The sequence below is a fragment of the Notamacropus eugenii genome, chromosome 1 (genome assembly GCF_028372415.1).
Source record: "Notamacropus eugenii isolate mMacEug1 chromosome 1, mMacEug1.pri_v2, whole genome shotgun sequence".
In the NCBI taxonomy this organism is placed as follows: Eukaryota; Metazoa; Chordata; class Mammalia; order Diprotodontia; family Macropodidae; genus Notamacropus; species Notamacropus eugenii.
The window spans coordinates 204,101,531-204,113,300 of NC_092872.1; the positions used below are offsets into that span (position 1 = coordinate 204,101,531).

Consider the following 11,770-nt stretch of genomic DNA (forward strand, 5'->3'; position numbering starts at 1 on the left):
ACATATATACAATGACCCAATTTAGTGTAAAGTAGCCTTTGATGGTATCTGTTTAATTTTAATTTAAATAATGTAACAATTGTCTGGGGGTGATCCATCCTTTAATGTAGTCACATCTGAAGTTTTGTTTTTGTTTTTTTGTTTTTTTTAATATCAGCAATGTAAACTTAAGTTTCAGGTTATCTAATCTGGTGAAGGAAAGGGTGAGTCAGTCTGTTTCTCACCTCTACACAGGTGAGAAGCCTTTTCCATTGAAATATGGTGAGATTGGAAGGGGTTGATGAAATTTTAAGAGAGAAGACATAAAGAGAGAAGTTGAGAGAAGAGAGGCAAGGAGGGGGAGGGAAAAAAGGGAAAGAAAAGAGAATAAAGAGATGAGGGAAGACAAGCAGAATGAGAGGAGAAGTGAAAAGGAGGAGAAGAAAAGGAAGTAAAGGGAGAAAAGATCAGAGAGAAGAGAAATAGGAGAGAAGAGAAAAGGAAGGGAGGGGAGGAGGAAGGAGAGTAGGATAGGGGACAGTAGAGGAGAGGAGAAGAGAGAAAGAGAGAGGAGGGAAGTGAAAGGGAGAGGAGGGGAGAGGAGGAGAGAGGAGATGAGGGGAAGGAGGAAGAGAGGAGAGCAGGGGATAAGAACTGCCAATGGGTGAGAACTTAGGTGGAGTCTGGCTGTGGGGGCCCTGAGCCTGAGCCCGAGCCCAGCCCGAATGAAGGACGATTTCCTAAATTGTATTTCAGTGCGGGGTCTTTCCGGGTTAATGAGCTGACATCATGATTAAAGCTGACCATTTGTAATGTGTCTCGACCCCGCCGCAGAGCCTTGAAAAGGTTAATGTGGTAAAACAGGACAGCACCTGCCCCTCACTGGCCAAAGTCTGGCCTGCACAGACCCCCCAAACCTTCATCTCTTCCCCTCCTGCTTCCCTTTCCCAACTCCTAATCAATTAGTCCATTAATGAGTCTATCAAGGAGTTAAGTAGTTAAAGATTATGCCTCTGGTCCAGGCAGCCATCGTCATTTCACTCTGGTAATTATATTATAAGTACTTTATTCAATATCCCAGGCATAACATGGTGGATGGAGTTAATGAAAATGTCATTTTAAAACGTCTTGACATTTGTCTGTATTGATTTGTATTTTTCTCCCCACCCTTGATTTGATTTGGGGGAGTAGGGAGAGTTGTTGGGGAGGTGGTGGAGAGGGAGAGAATCACATTTTTATTAAAAAAACGACAGGCACTGGTTGGTTTCTACTTGGTTGACTAAGTGATCAGATTCTTGCAAATCTCCCTTCTTGCTCATGGAAGGAATGCACATGGTATTCTGATGTTTTCTCTCACTGTCATATTAAAAAAGTAACTCTCCTCCATGGGCCTCAGTTTCTCCTCAGTAAAATGAGAGTGTTGAGCTGAATGATCTCTATTCTAAAACTATGGTTCCTTAAGTTGAATTGGGCAGCTAGTGTTACTGAGCACAGAGGGAGGAAGGGCCTGAAGGAAAATGTTACTGGGATCCTAGGGCACATCTGGAATCTTCTGGGAATGATGCAGGTAGCTGCAGGGTTTGCTCTCTGCAACCCTCACTTCTCTATTTCTCAGAAAATTCTTACAAAACTGAAATGCCCTATCAGATCTATTGCTGGTCACTGGGGTGGTGCGAATGTGGCTTGAAATTGGCCTTGCATATTACAGAGGTGAAGTGAATTCACAGTAGAACAGAGTCTCTTTAGAGAGTGTCTTGTCAACCCCGCTCATTTTATAAAGGAAAACACTGAGTTCAAGAGATGGGAAGTCAGAGCCAGGACAAGTCATATCTGGTTCACAGGAAAAAACTGAGCCTTTGCTGTTACACACTTAATTTATATACATTCATAGGATTTAAAACTGGAGAAGACTTTGGAGGTCATCTAGTTCAACTCCCTCATTTTATCAAGAATGAAAACAAGGCCCCAAAACAGAAAACAGACTCTAAGGCTCACAGGTAGTAAACAGAAAAATTGAGACAAGAATTCAAAGTTTCTTTCTCCACATCCAATGCACATTCCCAGCATATCATACTAACCAGGCCCAGTGCCAATGAAAGTAGAATTTTCTGACTTTAATGTGAGAACAGATTCTAAAGAATAAAACTCCCTCACCCCTACCCCTCCCTAGCAAAAAAAAAGTACACCTGATTTTTCAGCCCACTGTGTTGTGCTTTAGGCAAATAGCTACTGTGTTTACTCTAACAGAAAGAAGTGACTTACCCAAAGTGGCCCAGCTAGTTAAGGACAGAGCTGGAACTAGAGCATTGTTCTGATGTCCAGCTTACTATTCCCAGTTGTCTCCCCCCAACCCCCCTATCTCCCCCCCCCCCCCCCCCGTCCCTTTCTCCTTTCCCTCCACTCCTAACCTATTCCTTTTTTCTCTTCCTATAAAGGGTTCCTAGTGGCCTCACCCAAGTAAATTTCCACTTTGTTTTATGAACCTGCCTAGTTCTCTTTCAAGCTTATTGGGGAAATGCGCTTTTTTTTTAAGAGAGGGCAAGAAAGAGACATTGTAGCCCAAGACCCATGGGAAACTCCCAGAAATATTTATTAAATTTGCTTGGTCTTAGATATACATCACCTTCTGACATTTCAGTGATCATAATGGAAGGAAAGGTCTGAGGAAGATATGAGATGATAATGATAAGGATGGAGTCGGAAAAACGTGGGTTGGAATCTTGCCTCAGCCATTCCCTGTGTGACCTTGATACTGTTAAGGGCATCAAAATAGTCAGTCAACAAACATTTATTAAGGACCTACTTTGGATTAGGCACAGCGATAAACACTGAGGCTACAGAGCAAGGCAAAATAGTCCCTGCCCCCAAAGATCTCATATTCTAGTGGAGATTGACAACTAACAAACAACTATATACATTTGTTGTTATTGTTCACTAGTGTCTGACTCTCCATGATCCCATTTGGGGTTTTCTTGGCAAACATACTGGAATGGTTTGCCATTTCCTTCTCCAGCTCATTTTACAGATGAGGAAACTGAGGCAAACAAGGTTAAGTGACTTGACCAAGGTCACATAGCTAGTAAATGTCTGAGACTGGATTTGAGAAGACTCTAGGGTCAGTGTTCTATTCCTTGTGTCATCTAGCTGCCCTTGCTATATACATATAAGATTTCTATATCTATCTATATATAGATACACACATATGCACATATATACATATATACAAACACATATATTCATATATATATACACATACATATATTCATACACTGATACACACATGCACACACACATATGAAATTGGCAGTAATCTCTGAGGAAGGGCACTTGCATTCAACAGGATGGGTAAAAGTTTCTTGAAGTAAGTAGGATTTAGTTGAGACTTGAAGGAAGATAGGTGGGAGATGACAAGGGGAGAATTCCAGACCTCAGGGACAGCCAGGTGAACAAGAAGGATGTCCTCACTTTCCTTCACCCCAGATATCCAATTCGTTGTCCAATGTTCTCCCTTCTACCTTCACAGCATCTCTCTGATACCTTTCTTCTCTTGGCTCCCATAGCTACAACCTTGGTTTAGGCCTTCATCACTTCTTTAGCTCACTATTTCAAGAACCTTTTAATTGTCTTCTTTTCTCTACTCTTTCCTCACTCCAATCCATCTTCCATTCAGCTCCCAAGGAGAATTTTCTAAAATATAGGAATGATTATGTCACTGCCCTCACCCAGAAAGGAAAAAACAAAAACCTTGAATCTTTTTGGCATTGTTTGTCATTTAGAGCTTCTCAGAACCTGACTCCTTACTACAGCCTTTCCTGCCTTATTATGCTTTCCTCCTCTTCACCCACTCTACATTTTAGCAACACCAGCCTATTTGCAATTCCTCAAATAAGATGCTCTATCTTCCATTCCTCTGGTGCTTTACCCTTTTACCTTCTCTTAGTTTTCCTGCTTTGCTTCAGGTCTTGGCTCAGATCCTCCCTATTTTAGCAGGCCCTTCCTAGTCTCCTCCCCTAATCCCCCAATGCCATTTTTCTCTCTGGTTACTTTACCTTGGCTCATATCTTATATCTATGTAGTTGTTTACATGTTGTCTTCCTATTTGAATGTAAACTGTTTGAGAGAAGGAACTTTTTTTTAACCTTTTATTGAGTACAGTGCCTGGCATATATTAAGAATCCGAAAAATGCTTGTTGACAACCAACCTGGCCTTCTCTCCTCTGCAATTTGAAGGTTTGGATTTCATGATCACTAAAGTCTCTTGAAACTCTAAATTTATTTTACTATGACCTGGGTTCAAGTCCTGCCTCTGATACCCTGGGCAAGTTTTAATATCCCAGTCAACTTTCTAAGAGTATAAATTATACCTTAGGTGCAGAAATGCATTAATAGAGGGAGGTTCCTCACCAGGAATTGACTATATAAATGAAATCACTGGTACGTGTGAAAAAAATGATCATAACACATTCTGTAGAGCTTTACAGTTTTTTAAAGCTAAACTCTGTGAGGCATGTTGTACAATACTGTTATTCTGCCTCAGTATTATTAGGATGGTGTTTTGGAAAAGTTTAAATGCTATATAAATGTGATGTTGGTTTTCAATTTATTGATGTGGAAACTGAGGCTCAGCTAGACTAAGTTGCTTCCCTCTGCCAGTTTCCCAGCTAACAAGTCTCAGAATTGAGACTTGTACTTAGGTAATAGTCAAAGACTTGTTCCAAAGTATACTCAGGTAGCTAGGTCTTTTCCAATGGCATCAGCACAACCCATGTTTTACCTTTTGACACACCTCTAAGGAATGAAACAGCAAGTCCCTTTTATTAGTTCTCCTTGAAGGAGGAACCGTCTCCTCCAAATTCATGATGAAGGACTGATATTTGAGAAGGAAGTGTGGGAAAGGGGTAACTCAAAAGGGCTCAATGAAGAGCATTTTAACATCTTTATCCTCTGCTTCCCTCTCTCCCTGGTTCCCTTCTCCTCAACACACACGCACACACACACACACACACACACACACACACACACACACACACACACACACACACCCTATGCTGGCAGAATTGCTTTCAGATGATCCTGACTTCACTCTGTGGAGAAGGACTAGCATGCGGGGCTGTGAGGTCCCATGGTTTCCCCTCCTCTGGAGGATTACTTTCTTCTCTTCAAGAGTCCTGGTCTAGGATTTTTGGCACCAAAGAAGAGAATTCCCTTTGCCTTCTTAGCAGCTCCCTGTTATCTGGGAGATTTCTCTGGTAAAGGTGGGACAGGTATATTTGCTTAAAAATTGGAAACCCACAATTAGGAACAGTAAGGAAAATGCATAACTAGGGGAAATCTGGAGCAAACTCCCTTTCTAGGCAAAGCCAGGTTTTCCAGTGAAACTCCTAGATTTCTCTTTTTTCTTTTTCTCTCCCACTTTAAATCAAACAAAGAGAAGAGTTTGTTTGCTGGAAGACCTTACAGGCTTCTGCACTCTGGTGGTTCTGAAAAGGGCATGTCGTTGTGAAGGCTGGAGATACCATAGTCCATTTAATGAAATCAGGGATGTTTAATTAAGAGCTAACAGAGCCTGGGGCATCCTCTGGCAGAGGTGATGTCTTGGGTGGGTGGGTGCATCCTGACCTATTCTAACCCAGACTGAGCTAAGAAGCAAACTCTGTTGAGGGTTATCCCAAAATGGAGCAAATTATTTTTAAACACCGAATGTTGCTTATAGAAAGTGCTTAATAAATTATTGTTAAATTGAATTAAATTAATTTCTATTTTCCTTCAAGTTGGAAAGCAAACCTCACCCTAATAGAGTCTGTTTGCAAGTTGTAAAAAGTTGGGATAGGTGTGGGGGTTTAAAACGTTTTTTTTTCCTCTTTATATTTGTAAATGAACAGAGCTGGAAGGAACCTTTAAGATCATCTAGTTCAGCGTTTCATATTGTTTTGTTTAGGAGCTCTTTTGGTAAGTCTGTGAAGTCTATGGACTCCTTTTCAAAATTTTAAATATATAAAATGAAATACAAAGAATTAGAAAGGAAACCAACTATACTGAAATACAGTTATCAAAATAGTAACAAAACAAGTTCACAGACTCTGATTAAGAATCTCTTATCTAGTTCAGCAACTTTTTTTTTTTTTAAATACAGTAGGAAATGGAAATCCAAAGAGCTTCAGAACCATGTTCAAGGTCATACAGCCAGTTAGGAACAGAACTGTGAACCAAAGCCAGGTTTATAAGCTTCCTTCCACATCACATTGCCTCCTTGTCATTAGAATTCAGAAATCATGAGGTTTCTTGAGGAGGTGTTGTTTAAGACGATGACCATGATCTAGTCTGCTCACTCTGTGATCCCCTACTCACAGTTTCCTCTCTTTCTTTTCCTGGGACCCTGAGTTCAGTAGTTGTGCCAACACGGCAGAGAAACACCACAGGAGCTGTAAAGCCCATTGACTTTCAAGTCTTCACCAGGGTCGAAGGTTGGGCAGGGAAAAGGTAAAGGGACTCTGGTTGAGTCATAAACCTGTATACTTGGCCGGGTACTGGGAACTGCTTTCCAAAAGGAAAGAAGGTGAAAAAAAAAACATTTAGAAGATAATAATGTAAAAATTAGCTCACACCCTCCTTTGCTCTCCTTGCTCCAGTTCCTGCTGCTGCCCCAGTTCAGAGCAACCCAAGCTGGCCTTCTGCAGATACATTTCACCCCCTCACCCCATCTCCGCCCCAGAGCCCAAAGATTAGAAAAAGCTGAATAAGGCGGCGCTCAGGACCAAGCAGAAGTGTTCAGCATCCTCTTGGTTCCTATTAGCAACAAGGTTTGGAAACCCGGCTCTTCTGCAACTGAAGGCAAAGGGTCGATTTCTCTGACTCTACCAATTAGTTACAAAGATTCTCCCCATCTTTCTCTGCCTAGGTCCCCAGATGGGAAAGTTGGTAAGGGAAGGATGTGGGGGTACATAGGGGGTCTAGAATTTTTTGAAATTTTCCGGGACTTGCTTGCAACACTGTGATTGGTCGCGATAGATGTAACCTTCATGCAAATGAAGCCGCGACGCCACCCAGCTGCCTGGAAATCAATAGAGACTGGAGAGAAGGGGGCATTCGGACTGGGGCAAGCCCAGGGAAAACGTTCGCTAGCACAGAAACGCAAATAACCACGTTTCCCCCTCCCTGCCCCCTTTTCCTTCACCCACCCCATCCCGGCACAGAAAAAGGCAGCGTTAACCGACTCCCCCGCCCCCACTCTTTCCCCTCTCCCCCTCCCTTCCCTCCCTCCCTTTCTCCCTCCTTCCCTCCAACACCTTCCACCTAGACCATCTCTAAAGGGACTTCTTGATTTCCTGCTATTTCTTATGAACCCAGGATGGGCAGCAAAGAAGACCCTGGCAAATGTTGTCCAGCCACTGCCCCCATCTCCAGCTTCACTATCCAGTCCATCCTGGGCAGCGGGCCTTCTGAGGAGTCCAGGGAGATCCGGGCCAAAGGCGCCGCGGGCTGGGCCACCAGGAAAAGGAGTCTATCGGTATCCTCGGAGGAAGAGGAGGCGGATGACGGCTGGAAACACTCTGGCTGTTACTGCCCCGACTCGCAGGGCCCGAAGGAGTCGGGCCACAAGCACCATCAGCCTCTCACTCTAACTTGTCTCAGTAAGTAGTGCTCTGACGCCGGCTCTCTTCTGCACAGCAGGAAAGGAAGCTGAGCAGTGGGCGCCTCGGAGAGAGGCAGGCAGGATCTTTTCTCTAAGGCTACGGTTGGCCGTTCCCAGGCAGAGTTGGAGGGCGGGGAATTGGTCTCGGCAGCCTTTCTCACTCTTTAACCCTAGCCCTCTCCACCCGTCCTGAGCTCTATGTTCCCACAACCCGAAAGATGGATAGAGAACGAGACAAAAGTGAACCCCGCCGTTGGGGAGTGAATTGTGACATTTCTAGGAGGTTACTTCGAAAGGGGGGCGAAGAAAGAAAGGAGGGTCAGGGCTATAGGATTGACTGGAGGTAAGGGAATGTTCTTCTAGAAACAGTTTTTTTCCCTTTATTTTTTTCCTTTTGGACAATGAACATTTCTTTTTCTACGTTCTGGACAGTCATAGACAAAGCCGGCTGAATTCTTTATAGAAAAAGCTGTGTTGCTTTTCTTCCCTTGGCTCTTTGGAGCGATTAGCAATTTGAGGTGATTGACAAGGGTGCGTTTCAAAGATTGGTCTTTATAATGTCTGTGTGTGAGTATGAGTGTGTGTGTGTCGGGGGGGGTGGGTTGTGAGGAGGCGTTTGTTTTTAGCCTGACTTCTGAACAAACGTTCTACGAAATGCTGATCTAGACAGAGACGCAAGTCTAGTTATCTCAGAAATCTTATTATTATTATCGCTATTAATAAATCCACCAGCCGTCCATCTACCCTGATTGTGGAGTACAGCGGCTACAAATCATTTAACAAAGACAGAACAGAGAGAAGGAATGTCTTTGGGACCAAGAGCCACTGAAAGGAATTGTGTTTATTCTTCGAATTGTCTTGGGTGTCACATCAAAATGTTTCACTAAATGGTTATTTCAAACAAACTAAAAACTTCCCCGGTTCAAGGCCGCGTGTGTTGTGTAGAAGTGAGCGCTAGTAGAGGAGTCTTCCTTAGGAAATCTTCCAACCCCGTAGGCCCATTTTCAATCAATTCCCTGTGCTCCTTGAGGAACTTACAATCGTCATTGTTATTGTATTAAAGGTAACTCAAAGGCCAGCGGAGGAGGCGGATCAGTGAGTTCGGACAGGACGCCTTTCCTTTCCCAACCCCAACAAGACTTTAAGGAAGAGAAAGAGAAACACTTCCACCCCGGGTCACCATCGCCTGGAGCAGAGAGGCCACGAGATTCTGGAGGAGATCGGCAGGCTGGATCCGCCAAGAAGAAGACCCGCACGGTCTTCTCTCGCAGTCAGGTGTATCAGCTGGAGTCTACATTCGATATGAAGCGCTACCTGAGCAGTTCGGAACGTGCTTGCCTTGCTTCCAGCCTACAGCTCACCGAAACGCAGGTGAAGACTTGGTTCCAGAACCGGCGGAACAAATGGAAGAGGCAGCTCTCTGCAGAACTGGAGGCGGCCAACATGGCCCACGCCTCTGCCCAGACTCTGGTGGGGATGCCACTGGTGTTCAGAGACAATTCCCTCCTGCGGGTCCCCGTGCCCCGATCGATAGCTTTCCCGGCCCCTTTGTACTATCCGGGGAGCAACCTGTCAGCCTTACCTCTCTATAATCTGTACAACAAGATTGACTACTGACCAAACTGAACCCCAAAGGACCTGACCGCCCCCTTGTAGATTTCAAACCCTTTCTCCATCCCATTTTTTCTCCTTTGCTATTGAAACAGACTTCTGAAATTGACGCATTTCCCCATTTGTATAGGAATGAAGGCAATGTGCTTCTCTAAATATTAAGAAATACACCATGTGTATTAATTATTTCTTATTTATGGACTCCTTTCCTTATTTTTATTTTATTATTATAGAGTTTTTAAAGGTGCTTTTTAAGGAGAATCGCCTGCTTTCTACCCAACCTAATTTTCTTTTAAAATATTGAGGTTTTCTTTAGGAGGCAAGGGAAGAAATTTCCCTAGTTTGGGAAAAAGAATCTTGTCCAGATCTGCTTCGGCAGAGAAAAAATTGGAAGGGAAAAAAATAAAGATTTTATATACATATATATCTATAGTCTATATATAAACTTGCATATAGATATATAGATATAGATAATGTTTCCAAGCAGGACACTTGTTGACTTTTGCCTATTGTATAGATTCCCTTCCTTGTTCCTCTCATCCGGGAATGAGTAGGTACGAAAGAAGGATTTCAAATCTGTAAATATTTTTAAAAGAAAAAAAGGTGAAGACAAATAAAACACTTTAAACGTCGTTTGCTAACTTTGACTGGTTTGATTCTAAACGTCACCTTCCTCTGTTATGAAACTCTGCTGATTCCCCTTCAGGTCCCCCAACTCCTTTCCTCTCCATCTCCCCACCTAAAGTAATCCCTCTCCGTCTGGAGAGAAGGCAAAGGTCTCCTAAGCAGATATCCTTCAGAGAGTTGGAAAGGGGATATGGATTATAAACTGCTGCGGGACAGGATCAAAAAAGTCAGAAGCGTTATTTTCAACACGTGTGTTGAAGGTGTTCGCAGAGGAGTTAGCTGTTTCATAAATGTAGGGGGTGGGGAGAGTGACGGTGCGTTAAGAGAAACAAAACCTATAATTTTATAAGCGAACCCACACGAAGCCGGGAAAAAAAATGAAGGGAGACAGGGATTTGTGGGCTGAAGGAAGCCAGATCTCGAGCCGTAGGGGGAGCCAGGATGCTAAGGATTGGGCTACAAGACTAGTAACTTCTACTCTGGGACTTGGAAATGGTGGAATTCATTTGAATAATAATAAAAAAAAAGAAAGCTAATTGTCTCTAGCTGAGTTGTTAATTTCCTTTCCAAAGATGGTTTTGTTTTGTCTTGTTTTTAGGGATCAGTTGAGAAGAAGCAGTTTTGCTTAGTGTTGATTTACTCTCCTTTGAGGAGAAGCTGTGACTAAGTTTAGCTTTTCCTTTGCCCAGAGGGTCTCCTTCCCCTTTCCCTATCTTTCTAATCCCCAGTTCCACCCGAAATTGCTGGGCTTTCCACCTCACTGCTCTCTTCCTTTTTCACACACCGCACCTTGATCTTGTAAGCCTTTGAGGATGACCGCGGGAGACCCCTGAGCCTTATAGACGACACTTCTCTAGATGCATACAGAACCGCAGCAAATACCTCGTTGAGTGGCTCAGAATCCTGAGGACTGGCTCAGGGGACGGAAGGGGAGAGGTGGATTTATTTTTTTAATAGTTTACATTGTGTTCTGTTAAATGCCAAGATGACATGCAAAGCTCTCGGCAGCTCGGGTTTAATAGAAATGTGACATGAGAACTGAGGTTGTGATTGATTTTAGAGCCAAGGCTGCAGCTTGGTCTTTCCTCTACAGTAGGGGACACCTGCAGCCTCTGCCTGGGCAGCCCGGGAGTGGGTGATGTGACTGGGGTGGGGGGGAGGGAGGAAGGAAGGAATCGTTGAAACAAAAAGTAAATACTTCAGTGAATGTTATTCAAACCGCAGACACTCGGCGTGTTTTATCACAGCCACCTGTTCCCTTGAGAAGCAGAAAGAGGTCGGGGGTGGGGGGTGGGATATCCTTGAAAATGAGCCCAGCAAACAAGATGGATATTTATACTGGTTTCTTTGCTGCCGAGTGGGTCTAGTTTAAGCAATACTCGGTTGGACCGAGGGAAAAATAGGCCAATGTGACTTGAAGTGTGTGATAATCTGCTCTTTTGGACAGAAAACACAAATGCGAATAAAAGGCCTTTTCGAATTGAAACAAATCAGATCTATCTTCCTGATAAATATGGGACAACTTTATGGAACGATAATATGAAACTATGTAATATTTGTAATATTTAGTTATCTCATGTTCCTTTTCTAGCACAAGCTCAATAGATTCCATCTGACATCCCTTCCCTTAAGTCATAGTTTATTTTCCTCTACAAAATTTTGTAAGATTGTAGACTATATATTTAAGGCTAGAAGAGACCTTAACAGTTTGTGAAGTAGTCCAACTCCTTATTTTAAGAATTCATTCATGAAATGAATCAAAAGGAAGTTTTAAGTGTTGAAAAGTGATGTTATCCAACAATCACAGATCCTGATTTGGGCATTTAATAGTATACTGGAGAATATAAATAGGGACCTTGCACTATACAAAAAAACAAACCTCTGGCTACATTAGGCTTTTCCTTCCTGACTTTTATAGGC

General features: G+C 43.1%; 1 protein-coding gene across 1 annotated transcript; it reads left to right on the top strand.

The window, feature by feature from the left end:
- Positions 1-7,039: 7,039 nt before the first annotated feature.
- HMX2 (H6 family homeobox 2) lies at positions 7,040-9,855 on the top strand. Its single transcript, XM_072639091.1, has 2 exons — positions 7,040-7,610; positions 8,676-9,855. The coding sequence occupies exons 1-2, from the start codon at positions 7,328-7,330 to the stop codon at positions 9,227-9,229; spliced, it is 837 nt and encodes a 278-aa protein (XP_072495192.1). The 5' UTR covers positions 7,040-7,327; the 3' UTR covers positions 9,230-9,855.
- Positions 9,856-11,770: the final 1,915 nt, after the last annotated feature.